At 35.1% G+C, this 25,041-nt stretch overlaps 1 protein-coding gene across 3 annotated transcripts in view; it reads left to right on the top strand.

The window, feature by feature from the left end:
• The window catches only part of LOC118182352 (teneurin-m-like), an 828,075-nt gene that overhangs the window by 689,648 nt on the left and 113,386 nt on the right, over nucleotides 1-25,041 (top strand). For all 3 annotated transcript variants that reach the window (XM_085821598.1, XM_085821597.1, XM_085821599.1), the window contains one exon: nucleotides 23,683-23,880. In XM_085821598.1, the coding sequence (XP_085677724.1) occupies nucleotides 23,683-23,880 (198 nt within the window). The remainder of the gene's footprint in view (nucleotides 1-23,682; nucleotides 23,881-25,041) is intronic.

The following is a 25,041-nucleotide window of genomic DNA, read 5'->3' as shown; positions in this document are numbered from 1 at the left end:
AGACACTGATGTTAGTGCACCAACTGACTTAATTCTCTGTTCTGCCAACAATTTTAAATGTAGACAAACAGCGGCCTCGTTAGGCTTAGTGTCACTTTTAAATTGTTGATAATTATGCAACTAATGAATGCATATTAATTAAAAGCATAGAAACCTTAACCGGGACATAAGAACAACATAATTCAGTCACTTTTGAAGCAAAAAATGTACAATTTACCTAGATATAAGAGTAAAAAAAAAATGAAAAAAAAAAAAAAAAAACCTGAGCGCGGCCAATTGTAGAAAGAAAGGGAGGTGAACAACTAGATGTTATATCACTCCCATATATAAAATTTCAACCTTCTACGGTCACTCGTTTTTGAGACATGAAACATACATACGTACGTACATACAGACGTCACGAAAAAAATCTCCTTTGAATCCATTTAAAATCCATTTTGGAAAAAAAAAAAAAGTCCTTTTTTTGTTCTCACGTACAGATGTCACGAAAAAAATAGTTCAAATGGATTCGAGAGCGGTTAAAATATGATACCCGAAATTTTTCGCGATTACGATACTTCTTTTAATTCTTACAAGGAGGTAGAAAATTTGATGTTAACCCCGTATGGCTTCTATGTACGGCCTATTAAATTATACACATTTTTTGCTTCACTTCATTTAAACTTTTTTCCCCGAATTATTCTAACTTAATTAACCGATCCTTTGAGGCAAGCTGAAAATAGCATCGAGAATTGCAAATTTTGAAATTGATTATCTAGATCAGTTTTTTTCGTACGGAAGTCACTTTTTGTATATATATATATATATATATATATATATATATATATATATATATATTTTTTTTTTTTTTTTTTTTTTTTTTCATAAGGAGTATAAAACGTTCGCAAATATTATCAGGTTCTATGTTCCTTCTAACCTTCTTCGGGAACATACAAGGACCTGACTCGGAACAGAGAGCTTACTAAAGCTATGTTCACTAATTGTGGTAAGTAGATAGGATACAGACGAAGGGTATACAAACCCTTTATTTTTCTCTATATACAATAACTTCCGTACTTCGGAATACAATGACCCGCCACTCGGGGTCTAACGTAAAAGTATAAAAATAAAACTAAACTCTAATTTAACTTTAGAATAATACACGTGGAAGATTGGCCTTATAATAACAGGAAGCGTATGTAGCACAGAGACTGTGAACACTACAATACGTTTAATTTATCAAGAGGATTAAAAGCCTGGAAGGCAAACAGCAACTGCGTAACTTCTAAGGTAAGCGGCCTGCGTTGACTCACTGCTTCCTCTCTGTCGCTTGGCAAAAAGGCCACACTTAAATACTTGGCGTTCGCCAGACAAACTTTGCATAAAAACCTTCACGCTTATAATTCTGGCCGGAAGTAGAAAATAAGAAGTGATAGTAAAGATTTAAAATAAAATAAACGTTAGTAAAACTTAAGATCCTTACATACTTCCCGCCAGAGTTAATTAGTTTGAAACTGAGGTCTAAAACGACCTTGTTGAAAACTTTTAGCTCTAGAATCTAACGCGAGGCCAACCTTTTACAAACACAACTTCGCTAGAAACTAGAAAATTTAAAAGAAAGAAATTTGTTACAATAGCAGCTCCCAGGATATACAACAATCTTTTTTTTCCATCTGTACTGCATCTACACAGGAGCTTTTATTCAGTTCTGGTTCCTTCCAGAGATCTGGAAGGAAAACTAGTTTAATGAAATGTTACACAATGACATGGCAAGTAGCATATACAATTTTACTACTCTTAACATTCTTATTTCATTCATGACTATTTTAATTATCTCTCCCCGTGCTCTCTGACATGTGTTGTAAAAGAACACCAAACACGAATGTGTTTCTGTCTACGTGTGCCACACTTCCTCCTACAATCAAAACACTAACGTGTTAAAATTCAACATAACGAGACCTCTTAACACACCCTAATTTCAACTCTAAACCCTGAGGTACTATTCTAAAAGTGGCTAATTCTAAAGTGTAGCGTCAGAGACATTCATTCAACCTTTAACACATATTCGCCATGATTTAGTCTTTCTTTACAGTCACACGAATAACAAATTTTTAACATTACTTTCACTTTTACCATATCACGGTATTTCTTAACATTTAAAATAACAGAACATATCAACATGCCGTTAATTTTACAGATTTGAAAACATTAGTAGTACATTGTTAACTTCTATTCTTTTCAAAGCAAGTGCCAATTCTTTCTACATTGAAATACTACATTTCAAAAAAAGTCTTTCAGACTAAAACTTCTCTCTTGCTAGAATGTTTTAAATAAAATTTATACAATAACTTTTTACAATATTTAAGTTTTTACACAACGCTATTATACATCAACTTTAGTTTTACGCACGAGTAATTGAAAAACATAATACGAAAATCGGTCACAACTCATTTCTCGCCCTTTTGGCGATAAAAGTAGACCTCGCATGAGGTAAAACTTCTTGAAATCTGCCACTTGCAGTAAGAATGAAAGATTAACTTAAGTTTGCAAAGTAACATAAAATTTTACTTATCTTTGTAATATTCGGACATCCTTTTCTGGGCCCAGTCTTTAAAGGTACTGCAGATAGTAGCTTGATTTATCCTCCTTCTTGTACGGGCTCGCCCTTCAGTGCTTTCTTCTGGAAGCTTCCGTTTTTCACCAGTTCGGCCACCCTTGAACACCTTCCTTTTCTCCTCTGCTTGTGGTCTTGGCCGTTTGAAGGCAGCTGGTCTTGGCGGAACCGGGAAACTTCTGTCGTGATCCTGCTTGGACCTCGTTGTTGGCCGTTCAAATTTTCCTTGTACTTTTTCCTCCGCCGCTGATGGCCCTTCTGCAGTTCGGCGACTTTTGCTGCGGAGAGTTCTGTCGGATGAGTAGATCTTCCGTTTTAAAGCCGGGTTATAGTTGCCGTCATTTCTCCTGGTCCTCTTCACATACGTCGTCCTTCTCCCTTCTTCCTTCTGGGGGTGTTCGTGAACTCTGTTTTCTGGACGGTGGAACGGCTTCTTTTTCTTGTTACCTTCAATTTTTCCGCGGGGCAATTTTCTTTTCACTTGTTTCTGTCTCTCATTGGCTTGCCCTTGTACTTGTCGTTTTTCCACCTCTGGAACTTGTACCTGCGGTGTCTGCCGTGCCGGATCCTGCAAAAGATCTGAAAAGATTTGCATTTTATTACGATCGAAGTAGGGCTTGATTTGATCAATGTTTGCGGAACAGGTTTCACCATTTCTGGCTTTTAACACTACAACAGCGTGAGTTATTTTTTCTATAACATATGGTCCTTCAAATCGTGGAAAAAATTTGGCAGTTTTATCTTCTGGTGCTGAAGAAAGTGAATGCTTAATTTTTAAAACTTCATCCCCTACTTTATAAGTTACTCCCCGTCGTTTCAAATCATAATATAGCTTCTGTTTTCTTTGTGCTACTTCCGTATTCTTTTTTGCTTCTTTTATTAGTTTTTCTATATCACCCATTTTAAATTCTGGGGCTCTTTGTTGCACATAAAATAATTTATCTAACGGTGTTATAATCTTTCTGCCTAGAAATAACTCAGCAGGAGTTTTGCCCGTTTATCATGTTTTGCGGTCCTAAGGGCGAAAGCAAATTCATTGACATAGTTATCCCAGCTTTTATGAAAATTTTTAACATAACTACGGATAATTTTCACTATATTTTTATTGACCCGTTCCGCTATATTTGATTGCGGCCGATACGGGACCATTTTTAAATGACGTATGCCCAGTTTTTGGCACGTCTTCAAATATATTACTTACAAATTGAGGACCATTATCCGATATAACTTTTAGGGGCGCCCCGTATTTTAAAATATATTTATTTAAAATAGAATCAGTAACTAATTTCGCGGAGGCTCGTTTTAAGGGAACAATTTCGGTCCATTTACTAAAATGATCAACCATAACAAGGAGATAGCGACTTTTATTTAACTGACTTTTTGGGAAAGGGCCCAATAAATCGATGCCAATTATTTCATTTGGAAATTCGGATTTAATACTATTTAGAAACCCGGCCGGGCGGAAATTAATATAATTAACGGCTTGACATGTTGGGCAGGACTGGACATACGCCCTTGTTAACTTTTGCAGTTCAGGAAAGTAGACTGCCTCGCGTACGCGTTGGATAGTTTTTCGAATACCAGCATGAGAAGCTAAAGGGCTGTCATGGAGCTCCTGCAGGATATTTAATATAAGACTAGCTGGGATAACAGGTCGAAATTCGTTGTTGGAATTCGTAGTTTTTGTATAGAATAATAGACCATCTATTAGTTCGTAATGGGCCGCCCTATTTCTTATCGCCACAATATCTTGGTGGCTAAAATTTTCAGGATCCTTCAAATACTCATAAATACTTCCAAACTCAGGATCCTTACCCAGTTCGGTTATTACAGTTTCTCGGGAATTTATTGTACATGCTGTCAGCATTGCCATCTTTACGGTATTGCCTTGTTCGTCTATTTTAATCCTTGATAGGGCATCTGCTACGATATTTTCCTTTCCAGGGGTATGCTTGATTACCAGATTATATTCTTGCAGCTTGAGTGCCCATCTTATTAACCTTGGGGATAAATTTTTTCCTGAGTACAATCTAGTTACCGCCGCATGATCAGAGTATACTGTTATCGGCGCCTTTCCAAAATAGACTTGGAACTTTTGCACTGCTAACAGAACTGCAAGTGCCTCTGTCTCGGTCGCGGAATAGTTTCTTTGTGTTTGATTTAAAGTTCGGCTAAAAAATGCAACGGGCTGCTGATTTTGCGAAAGTACCGCTCCTACCGCATAATCCGATAATCCGAAGCATCCGCTGAAATTTCTAAATTTTCATCCATTTCAGGAAATTTCAACACAGGGGCTTGCGTTAATGCTTGTTTTAATTTTTCGAAAGCACTATTGGCTTCGGCCGTCCACGAGAATCTTGCCTTTTCCTTTTTAATTTTAACAATGGCTCAGCGATAGCCGCAAAATCTTTTATAAAGGACCTATAATATGAACAAAGTCCTAGAAAAGAAGAGAGCTTCTTTGCCGTGTTTGGAGTCGGATACTTTTGTACAGCGATTATTTTTGATTCATCTGTCTCGATCCCTTTTTGAGATATTTTGTAACCTAAATATTTTAATTCAGGGGCTGCAAATTTGCACTTTTCGACATTAACTTTTAGACCGGCCTCATTTAATAAAGAAAACACCTGTCTTAAATCCTGTACATGTTGGTCTAGATTATCACTAGTAATAATGATATCGTCTAAATAGATAAATGTGGACTTTCCAAGAACAGGTCTTAACACAATGTCCATGCATCGCTGAAATGTTGCCGGGGCGCCTGAAAGGCCAAACGGCATACGCAAAAATGCATAAGTGCCAGACTTGGTTATAAAAGCAGTCTTAGGCACGTCCTCAGGCCTCACCCCTATTTGAAAATAACCAGTCGTTAAGTCTAAAGTCGTCATAAATTTGGTTGATTTTATGTTCCTTAAAATTTCTTCTATGATCGGTAACGGATATACCGGATATTTCGTTATGGAATTTAATTTACGGTAATCAATAGCGAATCTCCACCTTTTTGAATGCTCCAAAGGATAGTCATTATTTTTCTTACATAAAACCACCGGGCTAGCATAACTACTTGAGATGGGCGTTATGATTTTTTTACGTAGCATATCGGTAATATGCCATTCTATAATTTTTTCCTTATTCTTATCATACCGGTATGGTTTTTGACGAACTGGCAATGCATCTCCGGTGTCAATACTATGGTTAGTAACCTGAGTAAATCCTGGAATATCACTAAATAACGAAGCAAATTCACTTACCACTTGTCGGATTCTATCTTGCTCGTCATTAGGCAGGTGGTCAAGATTTACCATCGGCGGCTCAGCCTTTTCAGTACGAACTGGTCTCATTGTCAGCTTAAGGGACGCTTCATTAAAATCCAGTGTTGCTTGTCCGTCTGAAAGAAAATCTATCCCTAAGATTAAATGTGCTTGCAGATTCTTTACTATAAAAAACATCACCTTTACTTGTTCGTCCTTGATACGGATATACAAAGGTACTTTACCTACGCACTTACAATTTTCTCCTTGCGCCGCTAACACTGTTGTATTATCCGCATTATATATGCGGTATTTGCGAAAATACTTTCTAAAAAACTCCTCTGCCACACAGGAACACTGCGCGCCGGTATCCAGGAGTGCGGTGGCTGGGATATTATTCACCAAGACTTCAATCTTCGGAAGAGTCAAATTTTTCACCATTACTGTATTTAACTTGTAGGAAGAGGGGTTTTCGTGGCCTTCGGATTTCCGCACCCTCTCGTCAGCAGAAATCCGTTTTAGTTTAAATTATTTTTCCTTTCCGTGCTTTCCTTCTTTTTCCCCTGGCCTTGAGACTTTTTTCCTGGGTTGCTATTGAACTGTCGACGTTCGCCGGCTGTTTTTGAATGCTCGGGTTTCCTTGCCCACTGATTCGCTTTTTCTCCGTAGCCGTATGCTTGAGTTTGCTGTAGTCTTGGCGTACCAAATTGGTTTCGCTGTTGATATTGGCGTCTTCTTTCGACGTCCGCCGTTCTTCTACTTTCAAACTGGATTGCTAGCTCAAATAACTTTTCCAGTGTAGTCGGATTTCTTAATTCAATAAAGTCTTGCACTTGGGGCAGTAACCTCGGCAAAATCACTTGAATTATTTCAGGATACCGGACGGTTTCCATACAAGAGCTTGAAAACGTGAATTTTTCTTAAAATAAAGCTCGAGAGGTTTTCGATTCTTTGTTGATATATACTAAAAAGTTCCGTTTCTAATTTCGCACGATCCCTTACAACAGGGAAGGCTTTTAGTAGGGCAGTCTTGAAATTTTCGTAAGTATAGGTGGGACTTCCTGCTTGACCCAAGAGACTTCTACCTATACATTTGAACCAGTTAAGCGCTTGGTCCCTCAAAGCGCTGGTAGCTAAGGTAACTTTTTGAAACTCGTGCACGGGGTAGAGCATGAAGTGGTCATCCAATTTTTCCAAAAAACTGGTTACCGGTGAGTTTCCATTAAACGTTGCTTCTGGTTTCATCGAAGCGCGCATGGTCTGGACGATGTAACCGAATCCTTCCAGGGCGGCAGCTGGCATTTCTGGATTCTGAGCCGTTTCTGCAGGCAGCACAGGTTCTTCTTGAAACTCGGCCATGGTTATTCTTCTTCGTTGGGCGCCACTATCAGGTTCTATGTTCCTTCTAACCTTCTTCGGGAACATACAAGGACCTGACTCGGAACAGAGAGCTTACTAAAGCTATGTTCACTAATTGTGGTAAGTAGACAGGATACAGACGAAGGGTATACAAAACCCTTTATTTTTCTCTATATACAATAACTTCCGTACTTCGGAATACAATGACCCGCCACTCGGGGTCTAACGTAAAAGTATAAAAATAAAACTAAACTCTAATTTAACTTTAGAATAATACACGTGGAAGATTGGCCTTATAATAACAGGAAGCGTATGTAGCACAGAGACTGTGAACACTACAATACGTTTAATTTATCAAGAGGATTAAAACCTCTGGCCTGGAAGGCAAACAGCAACTGCGTAACTTCTAAGGTAAGCGGCCTGCGTTGACTCACTGCTTCCTCTCTGTCGCTTGGCAAAAAGGCCACACTTAAATACTTGGCGTTCGCCAGACAAACTTTGCATAGAAACCTTCACGCTTATAATTCTGGCCGGAAGTAGAAAATAAGAAGTGATAGTAAAGATTTAAAATAAAATAAACGTTAGTAAAACTTAAGATCCTTACAATATAAATCTAGGAAGCCGGAGACCTCATTAAAAATTAAATTTCATTATTTGTCCCAAATTAATTATTTTTTTTTAATATGGCATTGCCAAAACAGGATATAACACTTATAACTGGAAGTGCATAATTAGGACCAACGAATGCAAAAATAAAGGCTAAGTAAGGGGACTTCCGGTACTGCCAATTTCCGGTACTCTTATCTAGAAATGCCTTTCCTTCCGTCTTCCTGTTTTGGAGATCTTTTCTCGATTGCATTTAACTGCATTTTGGAGTATCAATTTGTTGCCCTTTTACTTTTTCGTATCTCGAGATTTCCTTCATCATCCTAGACATTTTTCTTTTGGAAAATTTGTTCCTGAACTAATTTGTTTATGTTCCAAGCCGTTCATGAACAAGATTCCAGTTTATATATTTGAACACTATTGAAACTCCACTTACATTTGGGTGAGAACTGACGGAAGAAATAGGATTTATAGGAAAGAGTTAACATAAAATAACGTGTTTAGTGAAATAAACCTTAAGAATTTTGAATTGCAGTTTTTAAAGCTGGAAGAAAAAACGTGTTTGTCGCTTTCACTTTGCGATAAAATGATAAATGGGCATTATTGCCAATCAGCGATGCTTATATTCTTTCATCTACCTTCAATATTTTATAATATATGAGAAGTCATATGTTTTTTTATGTGATGCTAATGACGCAGGCTGTTACGAAGATTAAAGGCTTCAGTCTAATGATTTTAAATGATTTCAGATTTGGGAACTGAAACTTTTAATAGCTATTTGGAGAATTAGGAATCCGAACTCAAATCATTTTAGCCACGTCACAGTGTTTGTGTTGTGTACTGTCATACCAACATGTCCTCGTCTTCTTGCCCGTTGGCCGAATTGCTTGTTTTTACTTAGAAACTGTAATTTTAACTGTAAAAATTGTTTTAACTTCAATTTTTAATACAAGTATTTTGAGATTTTTTTTGCCTTGTCGCCAAGTGAGAACTGAATTAATTGCATGAGAAATACATCTCTATTGAAATTCGAGGAAATATGTGTTTCTTTCATATTAGCAGAAAATACTGTCGCCAGTCTGTAGGAGAATGTCATTTATTCTATTGTGGTTTATGCGCTATCGACGAAGTAGATTTAATTCAGTTCAATAAGTTTAAATTAAATGCAGGAAAAAATGCGTATAACTTAATAATATTCCGTTCAAGGAAGTCATGTGGTCATCAGACTTTAAATTTTCAAATAAGTATGTGAATTTTTTGGTTTATTGCTGTGTATTGTTAATATTTATTTCCGCATTAAACATTTGCAATTTTTTAAAAATATTCGGTTTTTTCCTTGCGTTTTAATTAAAAAATTTTCCAGTTCTCGTATATTTTACGTTTTATTTCACGTTTATACATTTTTTCTCTTTTATTTTATCTTTCATTATTATTATTATTATTTATTGTTGTTGTTTATACATTTTTGCAATTCGCTAACTGACTTTGGGCGAAAGAAGCTCGCATTATTGGATACTACTTTCTGGTTGCAATCGATTATCCGTAAGAATTGTGCTATCCGAAACGACTTGGCTCGGATAAACGTGCTTCTCTTGTACATGCTACCGTTTTGTCGGTCGTTTAAATTTAGATGTTCCTAATCAATTGCAAGTTTGCGAAATCTTTAAAGTCGACAATTGACCTTTAGCTTTTCCCTTCGCTTTTTTCTTTGAAAATGATCAAAATAAAACTCTGCCAGACAGTCGCCTAAAATTAGCTGATTCCAAGACTAGTGTTGGTGGCCGGTCGTCTTGAAAGCTAGAGTTTACGCATTCGAATACACATTCACTAGGATCTGTTATTCGTATTTTAGTTATCCGAACTCAAATTATTCGAATAGCTTGCCTTTCATTAGAATCCGTGTAAATAAGAGTCTGGATATTATCAACATCCACAGCGAAATATTTTGAAAAACTGTGCTACGTTACGCTACCCTGAAACTGTAGTTTGCATGCGAACTGGGATGCATTGGCGCCAAACTATCACATCTTCGAAATGGCTTCCTAAACAGTTTTTAAAGCTTGTCTATTTTCGCCAAAGAATACATCTGTCAAACTTTAACAGTGTATAATTTTTTAATAAACCGAGCTTTTTAAAGCAATAAACACATTTCTTCATAATTTGCATGGTGTTGCTATACTAGTGACTTTTGACCCGCAAATTATCATCGGCATACTTTAGTTTAATTTTACTTTAATCAAGACTTCTCAGTCGCTTGGAGAGTTAAAAACTGAGTTTCAGTGGTAACCTGTAATACCATATCTAAATAAATTTACTTGTCGTCCCATCCCAGTCACAGTTAACGTAATTTACTTGTAATAGATTGACTGTAGGTAACATGTGTGGCCAACACGTGGATGGTCATGTATGATTTCTTTCCCAATCATCTAGCTAATTTTTATAAATTTAAATGCATTTAAAATACAGTACATCGAACTGATATTTTTATAAGCATTTACAGCTTTGTTTATCATCAATAAAAGAATTTTTGACGCTACATGTTACATACATAGTAGGAAAATAATTATTTTTAATTTATGTATTTTATTTATTATGATTTATTATTTATATATGTATTTTTAATTTATGTATTTTGACTTTGATTTAATTTTTTGTCATAATATGTTAAAAACACAATACGTTGAAGCATATATTTGTAGATTAATTACAATGTTTGGCAATTATGTTGGCTAAAAATATTAATTTTTTAAAAAAGCGAATTATTTTTTATTCCATGAATGATATTATTCGCTGATAATGCGCTTACGTTCTCTGTTTATTCCATGAGTTATGTCTCAGGCGTAACAAGTACAAGTGTTTTAAACATAACAAGTGTTTTAAAAATAGACTAAACAACATGATTATCAGTTATTATCAGTTCCTCTCTATGCAGGAAAATATTGCTTTGGCTTACAAAACGAAGACAAGCTTGTTGTTCGAGTTTTTGACCATCCAGATGGGTTATGGTTCCAGTTAGTCCAGATAATTAAAATTTCTGTTATACTTCTTTCTTCCCAATACCTGGCAGTTCGCTGATTAGGTATTGGGTATTTCACTACTCAAAACGTTAGCCCTATATTACATCCTTACGGGAAAATAAAGACAACATATAGATCAAAGACTCGGTAAAAAAAAGCCCCCAAAATATTCAAAACAGGTAAGCGGCCAAGAGGAAAACAGAAGTTAAAGACGACCAAGTATATCGATAAAAGCAAGATATATTGCCTTGAAACATAAATAAGAGCCGTTTTATTAATTTAAAAATTTTTATTTTAACAAAACAAAAAACAATAAATTAGTCAATAATATCCGAGTTTTTGGATTTTCCCTATAGAACCCAAGATGTCGAACTATAGTCATTTTAAGGTTCCTAACTCTCCCGGAATTGGACCCTAAAAATTAAAATCTCCCGGTTTCCGGAAGGAATTTCAAATAAATATTACTCTCCCGGATTATCAGGTTTCTCGATAATAACGATACAGTGGGCACGGACGAAATGGCTGAGAGCATCGAAAATTACACGACCGCGCACAGCAGTCAAAAAACGTCTATTTCAATACATATTGTTACGTTTTTCTTTCTTCTGACACCAGTTGTTGCGTTATTTTCTTCCTTCACGTTCGTACGGGGTTTGTGTGGATTGAGTGAATAACGACGACACTTGATGAAGTATCGAAACACACTTTATTTACCAATATTGTCAAGACAGCTCCAAAACACGTTTACAGTCGTCGATGAACTACAATAAACACGCTGACACGATCAGCGACACAGCCTTCCGGTTATCAGGCCATCAAGGTGGAGACAGCTTCACTGCAAAGCACCAGAGTACAGCTCCCGACTCTGCACGGTCGTTCTTGGAACTCCACGTACTCTCGAGACTCTCCACGCTACAACTCTCGATGCACTCGACGACACACAAAGCACGACTCCCGACTCTTTGGTTCAGTCTTTAATCAAGACTTCTCACGTTCAACACGGAGCTCAACACGTTCTCTCGACGATGCACTAACCGTGATACACTAAGAGACTCTTTCGGTGAACTCGACCACCCACTCGGCACTCGTTGCCCGGCTGTCAACTCGATCGACTCCGCACGGCTCGCTAGACGAGGCACACTCTCTGAGACACACTGACTGCGGACCAGCAGGGTTTATATAGCTTTCGGCTTGTGATCGAGAACATTCTGGCCTAAACCGGTAAGAACTCGTTCCAGAAGGTTCTCCATCCGTCCTTGGTATAGCGCCAATTTTGTCGCCAAATGGGCTATTTCTTGCCAAATGTGGCAACCCTAAAACTGCTTTGCGGGGAAGCTATCTTACCACGCCTGTACATTTCGTAACAATATTCTTTGCAGCAGCGATCTACGGTGAGCAGTGAGTAAGCGCCTTACGGATGATTCATGGTTTCATGCTGGCGTATAGCGCGAACGCTCTCATTTTCAATCCATTCTTTCATATGGTCTGTAATCAGCTAGCTATCCACGAGCAAGTGCGTATTTTGAAATTAATAAAATGCTTTCATGATAATGTCTAGTGAAAAAAAAACGATTCTGATTCTGCAAGTGAACAAGTGCCACAAAAAAAAAAAAAAAAAAAAAAAAAAAAGACAAAATATTTGAGGTCGTTTCAAGAAAAAAGGTTACTCAATTTGATTCGCTTATGAAGAGAGACAACTTTAACGGAGAATGTAAATTATGTCAGAAAACGGTAATTATTAAGTACGAGGGTGTTAGAGCTATAACTGTACATTCCCAAAACAAGAAACACCAATCGTTAATATTGAATAGGGATTCTTCGCAATCGGTTTCGAATTTTTTCGTGAAGAAATCTTCAAAAGAAGAGGACACTATATCAGCAATTGAAATTATTTCAGTCTATCATGGGATTAAGCACCATTATAGTTATATAGGATTAAGCACCATCGTAGCCAGGATTCCACAAACGAACTGTAAAGCACTCTATTTCCAGATTCTTCTTTGGCAAAAATGATTTCTTGTGGAAAACGGAAATGTACAAGTATTTGCGAAAGTGTGCATGCTCTTGCAGCTCAAGAAATACTTCTAAATGAGATTAAGGATCCGGAGTTTTTTTCAGTTGGCGAGGGGAAAAAACTATTCTTCTTCTCTCAAGAACTTTTTTTCCTCTTCCGGATTTTGACAGCCAATAGTTGGCAACGCTAGCTACAACTCATTCGTTCGGCTAATTCTCGAGTGGTTTGACGCGCGTCTTCGTGCAGAAGTTGATTCAAACGCTGCTCATCAAACTCATGTAGTCGTCCGGGACGAGCAGCGTCTTCGAGGTCGAAATCTTCATTTCTGAATTTGACAAACCAATTTCTTGCAGTTCGTTCAGGCATTGCACCTTCTCCATACACTTCACAAATCTCTCGGCCGGCTTCTGCAGCTTTGGCGCCTCGATTAAACGCAAAAAAAAAAGGTGTCGAAAATGCTTATTTTTGTCGACTTGACACTCCAATGATCTGAAAAATAACAGAAATTAGCTCAGACGTGCGACACGCGACGGAGAACGTCGGCACCACCCCTCTACCAATACGGTTAATCGGTATAGCACCAAGTCCACCTTTATCTAGATAACCATACGTAGTCATTGTGCTAATACACTAAAACATACATAAAAATTTGGTACTTAGTGGCGCTAAAGCTAATTAATGTTAGACACTAGATAATACATTGCCATGTTACAAGGCGTATGCAAAAGCATGGATACGGTAGCAACTATACATAACGCGTGTACTCATATGTTCAGTACACTATGAACCTTTGAAGCATTATTATTAGATACACAAGACATGCACATACTGAAATATTAAGTGCGCAATGTTATGCTAGAATAAGTAATTAGTACAGTGAATTAAAAGTTAGACCTTAGATTAGTACTGTGTGGTACAGTGTCTTGCTACTGGATTATTTGTGCTGTTTCCTAAGTACATTAACCTATGTACAAAGATATTATGTACACAGTATAATCAGTGGATACCCAAGCGTTAGGTAAGTACTACTTTAACATACATTAACAATAGGTACTTAATACAATGCTGAACAGATAATTGGTGCAATTAATTTTAGAGTGGGACCCTAGTTTGATTTTTGCGATTTTTGCGAAAATGTGCAGATGCATAGTTACATTATCATATATACAGAACATAAATTCATATACATATAGATAGACATTTTGAGTACAGACACATTAGGTACATGATTACTTAGTGCATAATAGATGCATATTAACTATACAATGCCAAGATATGTGATAATACTAGTAGATGCATGGATACAATTACATATAAACAAGGACATATAGACACAATTCCGTATAGACAAAAGCGTATATACGCTTATATTTGGTACATAATATTCATTGGTGACATAAACATTTGATACTTACTTCATATACTTACATAAACTCTAGATCCATAAAATAATGTTATAACTAGTAATGGGTGCTTATTAATTTCATAATAGGACACTAGGTTGATATTTTACCTTACTGTGTCACGTTACGTAGAAATATATGCGGAAGCATGGGTAACGCTTCCTATTTACAATGATATACTGTACTACCTCTTTACAAAACTTATATCATTCGATTTCATAAACAATAGGTACATGGTACATTTATATACATGAGCAGATGGCACTTTATAGAGTGCCGTTGAGGATAATTGATGTAATTAATTTTATAGCATTTTAAAAATTACGCATTTATACCCAATTATAAGGGGCATAATTGTCATTGGGTACATATACATTAGACGCATAAAGGGAAAGCTTCTGTTCCGAATAACAGAAAACATTATGCCAATACATTTTATTTTTACAACAGCCATCTCAGCCCAATATTTAAAATACGAGAGTTTACCAGAATTGAAAGCAATATTCTTCCGTGAATACCTTAAAAGTAGCCATGGAAAGTACATGGTACAATGTGGAATCAGATTTATTACAAAACTTAGTTCTTCCGATGGAGAAACGCGTATTCGACGTGATAACGGAATAATGGGGAAACTTTGAAGTAATTTGAAATTGATCACTTGTTGTCAAAATGTTAATATTCTGAAAAATTTTGGGACGCATATCCTTCTGTGTTTTTATTTTCTCCAAAATAAAAATTGCTATTTTAGTTGAATATTTACAGGAAGGCAAATCACATGTGTTGTATATAAACAGATTTTGGTTTGGTGTTTGTGTTCCTTTGTATTTTTCTAAAACACGTTAATATAGCACTTGAGTCTATAAACGTTTGGGACAGAATGTATGTACACTTTTCTAATGCTAATATTATTTAGTAGTTTTTATATTACTTGGCATTTAATTTTAAACAGTCATTGTTCAGAATCCGAAAATGTGAAAAATGTTTGTATTATGTACTTGGTATAGAATCCGTTGGCATTTAAAATGCGACATCTGTTGTTACCTGTATATACTGTATTAACTGTTTTATATATATACTAATCTAATGCAGTTATTATTTACATGATAGCTATCGTTTAGAATTTAAATTTAAAATTCCTTTTCTAAGCATATAAAACATTATAGTAGTAATTCTCTATATACACTGCATTAGCTATTTTATATACCATATTCTATTCTAATAACACTTACTTGGTATAGAATCCCTTGGCATTTAAAATGCTATATAATTATCTGTATATATACGGCATTAACTTTTTCATATACATATATATATACAGACATAGTATTCTTACGCAAATAGTTTTTACTTAATAGCTATCGTTTGTCATTTAAGTTTAAAACTGCCATTTGAAGCATTTAAAACATTATAAGTATTAGCGATTCTACGTATACACAGTATTAGCTATTTTATATACTATAGACTATTCTAACACCAGTGTTATGTACTTGGTTTCTATCGTTTGACATTTACATGTCATCAGCCATTGCTCGGAATAAGATAAGATAAAACAGACTCTTTGAGAAGGCCAAGGTTTTAAATTAAATGTGCCTTCATGTCGTTATTCATCTTTAGAATTTCAGCTAAGGTATGTTGCCAATGTATCACATTCTGACGGAGCCAAAATTATCCGCGCTGATGAGGTATTCAAATAGGAATTTTATTTCTGCATCTTTCACGGAGAGGGAAGAACAAAAATGGAATTCTTGTTCTAGAAAAAGCAGCAGCTTTTCTTTTTTAATAACTGGAAAAAATGACTCCCATGAAATGCTACCTTCTGCAAAGTTCGTTAAAAGAATCATCCGAGCAGAGGAAAAAGAGAGGGAGGGGAAAAATTTGTCCCTGCTATTAATATTTCCCCATCGTAGTAAGCATGGGTGGATATTTTGCGCGATGACATTTTTGAAGCGACTATATTTAGAACGGTATCTCTGAACTGGGAAAAATAAGAAAAATGAAGAAAAATCATAATTTTTAAAGTCGGATCTTTTGATAGGTAGAAAACAGATTGCGCAATGGAAGCTCCGTTTAGTGTTGCGTTGCCACGGGAAAATTATAAAAAATGAAAGTATAAAGATTAGCTTTTTTCCTCTTGGCACGTGACAATTACGTCACGTGCCAAGAGGAAAAAGCATTCTTTATACGCCGTTGCAATAAGATGCCTTTTTTGTTTTGTTTTGTTTGAATTAGTCTGTCATTTCCGTTATAAAATTACTCTTCTCCTCCTCATTTACTGCACCTTTCTGGAGTGCTGGAATGGTTGGCATGCACCGGAAATTAAAAGCAAATTTTAAAGATTGAGATTTCTCCCCTTTAGCTTTTTATTTTTACTTCCTCGTACGAAGTAAAGGGAAGTAAGGCAATCGAGAAAAATTTCGGGTATCATATTTCAACGGAAATATTATTCAATCTGACCGTTCTCGAATCCATTTTGACTATTTTTTTGCGTGACGTCTGTCCGTGCGGGCCGAATAAAGGATTCTTTTTTCCAAAACGGATTGTAGAAGGGATTTAAAATGGAGTCAAAAGGGTTTTTTTTCGTGATGTCTGTATCTACACTGCGCAAAAAAAGGAGGAGGGGGGGTCAGTTCTTTATCTCCCGTTCTACTAGACCGAAAGACGAAATTCAAATTGCGTTTTCCATGTCTCGAAAGCGCGACTTAGAATATATAATAGATTTATATAAAGCATTGCTCTAACAGGTATTTTGACACAAAAGCGAACATTTTCTGAAATAACATACCAATTTTTTTCCATATAGCAATGAATGCTTGGAAACGCTTTCCTGGCGCGGTAGTGACGACACAAAACGCAAGAAAGGATGGACACGAATAGGGTGAGAAAACATGTTATTCCTCTAGAATTCGTGTTATATGGCTAACGGGGTTAAAGCATCTTCCGATTATTCAACGCGATGTGATATTTTGAAAAAAGAAACTTGAGTTAATTGATCGGAAACAGGTTCTATTATGCTACAGCCAACTTATTTATCAGATTTCTCATTTTGTAACTCCGTTCGCAGTTATCAACGTTCTGGGTTTCCCACGATTAATGCTATCTAAAAAGGACGCAATATCCAGTCTATGATAGTAATTAAAAAAAGTGGTCCGGTGCTTGCTATGTGTTCAAACTGACCATCTTTCCAATAGTAGTTAAAAGAAGCATTCTCACAGTACTTACAAAATATTAAGGGAATTCAAATGAATACACTCTAAAACATAAAAATCGATGTCCAAGTGTGTGTGGGGAGGGAATACGATTGTGTTGAAACGTTTGGTACCTATGTATTTCGATCTAACAAGAGAACTTAGCTCCCATTAAATTTTAAAGTTTAGCATTCATAGATCATTTTCTTTAACCTAACAAATCGTATCATACTGTTCTTAAAACCTAAAAGAACAGTACGTTGCAATGATATGATAAATATACAAGTTATCTAAACTATTAACTTTTATTCTATTGTTGAAAGTTTGCCCTACCTTGATCAACATATTACTTAAAATTAGATTTGAATTTTATTTGTAAATATTCTAGTGATAATATTGTTTATTTAATGTTTACACTTTTCATTGCACTTTATTTTACTTATGTTAAAATTTGTCACCGGAACCACAGTATCTAAGTTACTTTTTAGCGTAAGCACTAAGAATTTTCTTTTAACTTATACATTATATAAATGTAAAAAGACAGCATGAATTAGATCTTAGTGGTCAAACATTTTTTGCGCATTGAGCTGCAAAATTTTTAAAAATTTTTTTAAGGAAGAGAAATGTGTAAAAACTAATGCAAAAAAATATATTTGACACTATAGTTCCTTAGCAAAAATGTAAATCATGTAACAACAACAAACAATACTAAAGTAGTAAAAATTATCGCGTAAAATCAAAATTTATAAATTACGAATTGAAATAACTTCAAAACCAAAAAGGGAAAAAAATTAAGAAATTTAAATGCACAAAATATTTTAAAAGGACGCTAGTAAAAAATTAAATACATTTCAAATACACAGTAAATATGTACAAAAAATTGCAACAAATGGCAAATTAGCTCAATCCGAGGTTTGAGCCGGATTTATCAAGAAAAAAACAGCTCAAAACTCTAATTAAGCTAACACCTTTAGCGCGTTTCGTCAAACGATAATAATTGAGACTACAAAGTAATTTTATTAATAGAATAATCCAACTTAATAATCTTAAAATAAGGGAGTAAAAGTATGATATAATTGAGATAAAAAGTCTCAATTATATCACTTCTTTTCCCGACGCGCTTGTAATTTAAATCGTAAATGTAAAAGTTACTATTAAAAAAGAAAAAGCTATTCAAGAAAGCCTAGTTAGGCAAATGTACAATTAAAATAAATAGCTAAAAAGCTATTAGTCCAAAAATTACACAATTTTAAGGGAGACACCTTCTAGCCGGAAGAATATATAAACATTTTAAGCATACGAATTAAAAGAAACATAATAAAAACTTATCGAAATGGGTCTTGCAAAGATCAAAGAAAAATACAAATAAACATGATACATACTTGCGTCCAAAGCGTTGGCTTGTTCAACTTAAAATGATCAAAATTGCTGCAACGTGTTGCCGTAAATAGAAGAATTCAAAAGAAGTGCTACCAGAAAAATAAAGTAGAGAAATTTCTCCAATACGGTGAAGCTTCGTAGAAGGGGAAAACAAACGTAAAGTAGTAATAACCAATGGTAGGCAACGGCCAAAGGGTAAAAAAATTTGTATTTTTAAATCGGGGTTTTTGAAGGTGAATGACGTTGGCTGTTTTATCAAAATGGTGTCTTGTTCAAAACTAAGTCGTGAAAAAATGTGAAGCCAAAAACAAAATGCCTAACTTCTAAGAAAGTGCTCATCTGGCCGAAAAGAGTTGAAATGAAAAAATTAGCAATTTATTAATAAAAAGTCGTAATTCTTCGCGCTAGAGGGCGGACAAACATTTTTGAAATGAAAATAGCCCTTAAATTAATAAAAAAATAGATATGGCCAGAAAACAGTGATATTAAATAATAAATTTAATAATTTAACTGAATGTCTTTGCCAATTAAGAGAAAAAATTTGAGGCGGTAGAAGAAAATTTTGTTACATTTTTACATTAGATCAATTGAATTATCCATTCATCATTTACCTTCCTTTGGGATGTAAGTAAAAATTTCATTATCCAATTTAATTAATCTAAAATAAGACGTAAATGACAGCTTTTTTAAAGGAATTTTTAATGATTGCTTTTGGAATAAGATTGCTTTGCAAGATTTGAATGAAGTAGAGTATTTCTTCTTAAAAGAGGGCTGCGTTATTACAGATTCTTTTAATTCTAAGAAGTTGTACATTAATTGTATTGATAATGACTTTTTTAGAAATGTTAGAAGACCAGTTAGTAAGTTTTAGTGTATGAGAATTGAAGTCTGCGTTTGTCAGATATTTTAACAAGATTGTAATTAAGAATTTGAAGATCTAGGTAAACAATATCATTTTGATTAGCATTAGTGGCATTAAGTTTGAGGCAGGTAGGGTAAATATTTGCATTTTCTAGTTTGTTAAAGTTGTTAAAGGCAATAACGTCATCAATATATCGAAAGATGTGTTTGTAATACTTTCGTTCATCAAGATTAAGTGAACGTACGAACTTAAATTCTTGCGAGAAAAGGAATAACCCACAGAATGCAGTTGAGCAGTTTCCGCCCATAGGTATTCCCTGTACTTGCTTAAATTTTCACTAATATGCTTGATTGATATAATTTGAAACCCATTTAATTTATAACATATATGACTGATAAATTATATAAGCATTGCAAGATTATTATATCTAATGAAAGATGTTCTAAACGTCACATATATCTCAGCTTTGTGCATAATGACTTAGTTCTTCCCTCCCCGCTCCCAGCCTATCAAATACTCTAAAATTCTTAAATTAGACGCCCTTAAAAGTTTTGGAAAAATTAGTCAATATGAGCAGTAAGAGACAATTATTTATTTAAACTTTATATTGCTTACAATTCACATACATAGCATCAAATAAATGGGCATGCTTTAATTCTAAATCGCACAAGAACGTATGGCGTAACTGCCAGCCTCGAAATGTGAAAAATCAGGAGGGTTCCCTCGCGAGAACCGGAGTTTCCGAGAAGATTTCCTCTGCTAGGCGGCTCCATTTCAAAAGAACTACTGTAAATTGACTTAAATTCACTTTGTAATGCATGAATGAGATAATTGAACTGTTTATAATTTGATTCTGAAGTAAAATACATTAATATTTAATGAGATATTCTTAGTTGTATGTTTTTTGGATGATTTCATTTTGTAAGTTTCTTACATATTTATACTGAGGGAATCCTGAAAGGGAGAAAAGCTTTTATTTATCAAAATACTTTTAAATACTATGAAGGTACAATTAATAATTAACACGCGTACTACTCTGGGGATAAATTTAGTGGTGCGATATTTATTGTTCGTAAGCAATATAACCTTACCAATATTAACTGATTAAGCATAGGTTGAATCTTCATAACAATTTCTACAAATGTTTACAGAAGATTAAAAACAATTCAGGTGAAATTAAATTTAACGGGAAAATTATATTGAAAATCACTAGAGTTTAGGGAAATGGAATTTGCACAAATTAGTTTTCATGAATTCAGTTGCAGGAGACATATTTCTTAGTAGTTTTTCGAGATTCGATGTTCTACCGAGAGATGTCATGGAAAACCTGGAGTATTGGCAGCTATATATAATATAGTATTTTGAAGTCCCGAGAAATAAATTCGAAATCCCACACAAGAAAATTCGGTAAATTTGAAGTTTCGGGAAATATTCCGTTGCGGCTAGCGAGAGTCAGGTGTGATAATTAACAGTGGATGACCGTGAAGAACATTAAAATTTTTCTTTGAAAATGATGCTAATTGCTACAAACGAAGAGTATCAGCCAGGCGCGCGCGCTTTCCTTTCTTTTTGGGGAGGAGGGGGGGTTCATGATTTTAAATTGAAGTCATAGTGCATAAATGGTGTTTAATACTATAATAAGAATTATTAGTAATGCATTTTCTGATGGTAAAAGTAGCTGATCTCTAAGCCTTTTCACTGGCGTATTTCGTTCATGTGTGTTGCCACTTCACATTTCTCAAACTTAGTTCTTCTTCAGATGGTGATGTTGCCACTCCCTTCAAAACTCTGACATCGATTAATGATGCATACATTTTTATTTTCAAACTTCTGTTGTTACAGAGGAATAAGAAAAACGGTTTCTTTGAATCATTCTCCATATGTGATTGGTGCTCGCTCCCTCAGTATCTGCTTCGTGTTTTCTTTCTTATTGTTATTCTTCCGAAGGCAAGAAATAAATAAAAATTGCAAATTTCCTTGAAAAAAAGGCGGAACAGAAATCATTATTCATTCAGGGCGTTAAAGAAATCGCTTTTTGATCATAGTTCTGCGATCGATTCATTTTAAACTGAAATTTTTACTCTTGCAGTGCCGTTTACTTCTTCCGTCTTCAAACTCATTTTCATTGGAGAAAGCGCATATTCCAGCTGCAAAGTTTTTGTTTCTTAAGAGCGAAAGCCTTTGGCAATGTATTTCTGGGAGCCTATTTTCAGAATGCACATTAATGCTTACTGTACTAAAACAAATTATATAAGTGCAGTGTGCTATTCAGTGCTTACCTCCTGAATTTAGTAATAGTTAGAATTCTATTTCTTCGCCTCGGGGGGAGGAAGTATCTATTTAAGGTCGTTCAAATTCAATAAAACCTTATTCACTATAAACACAGGGATAGCGCATGCACGTAGCAATCTTCCAGAAACTTAATTTCAAAAAATGCTTTTTGACAAAGCTAGATGCAAGCCAAAGCAATATCCCGGTTTCGTAGAAGCGTGGTTTACAGATCACAAAATCTCAATTAACGCCAACAAAATGCAAATCAAATGCGATTCTGTTTCACAAAAAGATGAATCATCCAACCTATCATTCACTCCCATGTTATTCAACGAAGAAATATACTTGAAACAACAAGTCGCCACCTAGACATCATACTTCATAATTTTGTCAAACTCAAACATAAATTTTACATTTCCAGAGCGAACTTACTTCTGAGAAAATATAACCGTTTACTGTACTGTAGTTTACAATAAAATATTTTATAAAACAGAAGCTTAGGAAAAGAACTGTTCTGCAACATGTGTCCCTTCGCAGAACAAGTTTCTACAAAATACATATTGGGTATTTCATTTGTAAAAGCGCCCACCGCATAAGCCTTTGGCGACATTTGAAATTTTCATATCAAAAGTGGAGCGTTTGTGTTTACCAGCTTCGGCATTTAAGCACGGTGACCACTTTAACAAGAAAATACTACAAATAATGCAAGTTGTTACTCTGGTAGTTCAATTCGGGTTTGTATCCCGGCGAAGAGGCTGGCTGCATGAAAATTTACGTGGTTTTTCCTTATGCGTAGCGTGAATTAAAGCCAGTTTTCTGTAGAAAGTCCTGCAGGAAGGCATCCCTTTCCCTAGGCAAAGAGTATTCGAGTGCTTTGAATAGTTTAAATAATCCAGTCCTTGGTTTATGTGTGCGAACTCATGTCGTAATAGCTCATGACATGTGCTTTTAAAAATTAGATAGTGTATTTTCTAAACTGCTTATTATTTGTATTGTAATATTAAACATCAAACAAAGAGGTATATTTTAAATTTAAAATCATAAACTACAGCCATAGGAGCTCGCATGCTCAGTATCGACAGTTCCTGCTAGACGAGACTTTTCTGAGAAACGAGATTCTGGTAGCACTGGTTTAAACGGGAAAATTCCTAGAAAAAAGAGCACCGCTGGAAGCAAAGTCCCGCATAGCTACGGAAACGATGTTGCGGCTATGCCGGATTTTTTCAAACCTCACCGAAAATGTCTCGGCTGGAGCTCTGTCCCGGGTAGAGTCAACCAATCAGACGAAAGTTCTGCTTCTGAAGGATCACGTGATCCCAATCTGAGCGATAATCGATTACTGTTTGGCGTTCAAGTTTTTGTAGTAAGTGAAAATTGTAACATAGCTACTTGGGCTTCCTGGAAATGCGCGGCTTCTGAGAATTGTCCCTTTCGACGTCCATTCCCGCCTAGCCGAAACATAATGTGATTGGGACCTAATAGAACAGACCGGCCTGCTTACCAGAACTTCAAAACGCCGTTGTGTTCTTATATTAATGAAAAAGGGGGGAATAAATTACATAGATTGCTATCGTATTTGGCGACAATTCGCTTGGGCAATAAAAAGTCAGATGGTGGCTCTGAAAGAAAAGTATAGATTTTTTATCAATCTCAAGTGTGTGTGTGTGTGTGTGTGTGTGGTTTTTTTTTTTTTTTTTTCCCTAAAACGCCTTTCTTATCTCTCTCTTATTTTTTCCTTCAGAAATCTTCGAATCTGACAGCTGTACTCCCACCCATGTGACGAGCACTACAACGACGGCTACCCCTTCCGTGAAGTCAATCCCCCTGCCGGCTGGGAGGTCTCTCGGCCACCAACAAGACAACACCAGCATGGACCCCAGAGAATACAGATCCTCCTGTTTAGCGAGGACGCCGTCAGGATCTCTATTCATCCCTAGTGGTAAGTTTATCTAATGCCGGTATTTTTTTTAAAGACTGGAACATTTCTAAAGAATTTTCTAATTATGTTTTTATTTTTCCTCGTGTGTAGAAAACAATAAGTACTTAATAAAATTTAAATTTAACAAAAAAAATTACAAATGTTGATTTTAAATAGATACTATATTACTAAATGTAAATTTTAAATGAGAAGGATCATGTCGCATTTCATTTGTAAATTCTGGAATATGAATTCTAATTCTTGAACCTTGTCTCACTTTCTATTCTGTGTTTCCCAGAGAGTTTTTGCACATATTTTTATGGTGAAGTAAAGAAGAAAAGTGTCTTTTACACAAATTTAAATAAACCTAAATTCTGGAAGGGGTTATATTAATCTCAAAGCATGTGGAAACTCCTATCAGCTTTCTTTTTCTGTTGATGTGAGTGTTTCTTGATCACAGATACCAACTGGAAATAGATCAAACTCAATTATTGTTCGCATCAGAAAAAGGAAAATATTCGTGGAAACTTTGTTTCAAATTTTATGTTAAGTAGTAAGCATTGAGTAGTCCTTTTCAGATTATGTTCTTAATAAGAATCCAGTAATGTTTCTTAAGTTTTGGACCTTTAGTTCATCTTGCATACAGCGTTCTGTGTTTCCACTCCGCAAATCTTACGTCTAGCGTGGCCTTCAGAGATCTCTAACTTATCTTTCAGATTTAGTTGGTATCTTACAATTAAAATTAGAGCTCTAAAAACAATAAATGAACTTTTTAATAATTTGTATCGTTATATTACCTTTTTTAAAAAACATAATGTATCTGGTTTTTATAAATTAAATAAATTTAATTTCTAATACAAAGTATTTGCAAATAATCCATGCTTCACTAGACAAGTAAACTTTTATTTTAGATGAGAAAATGGGTAATATTTATATCATTTTTTGAATAAATATTACGAAATGTTTAAATTTTGTAAGTATTTAGATATTTAAATATCAAGAAGTGATACGTTTTAAATTTTGTTATAGATTCTGTAGCAGGAAATACGTTTTACCGCTGCGAATGAATTTTTATGCGCTTTTTTCGAATTAAGGAATTAAGGAAATATGAATTTAATGTTTGTGTATCTTTTAGTTTAAGGTATGTGCCTACATAGAGCATTTTTTTTAAATACATAAAAT

The sequence above is a fragment of the Stegodyphus dumicola genome, chromosome 8, assembly GCF_044657685.1.
Source record: "Stegodyphus dumicola isolate Sdum_Otavi_A_Nest chromosome 8, ASM4465768v1".
Classification (NCBI taxonomy): Eukaryota; Metazoa; Arthropoda; class Arachnida; order Araneae; family Eresidae; genus Stegodyphus; species Stegodyphus dumicola.
This window is presented reverse-complemented; position numbering and strand designations above follow the sequence as displayed.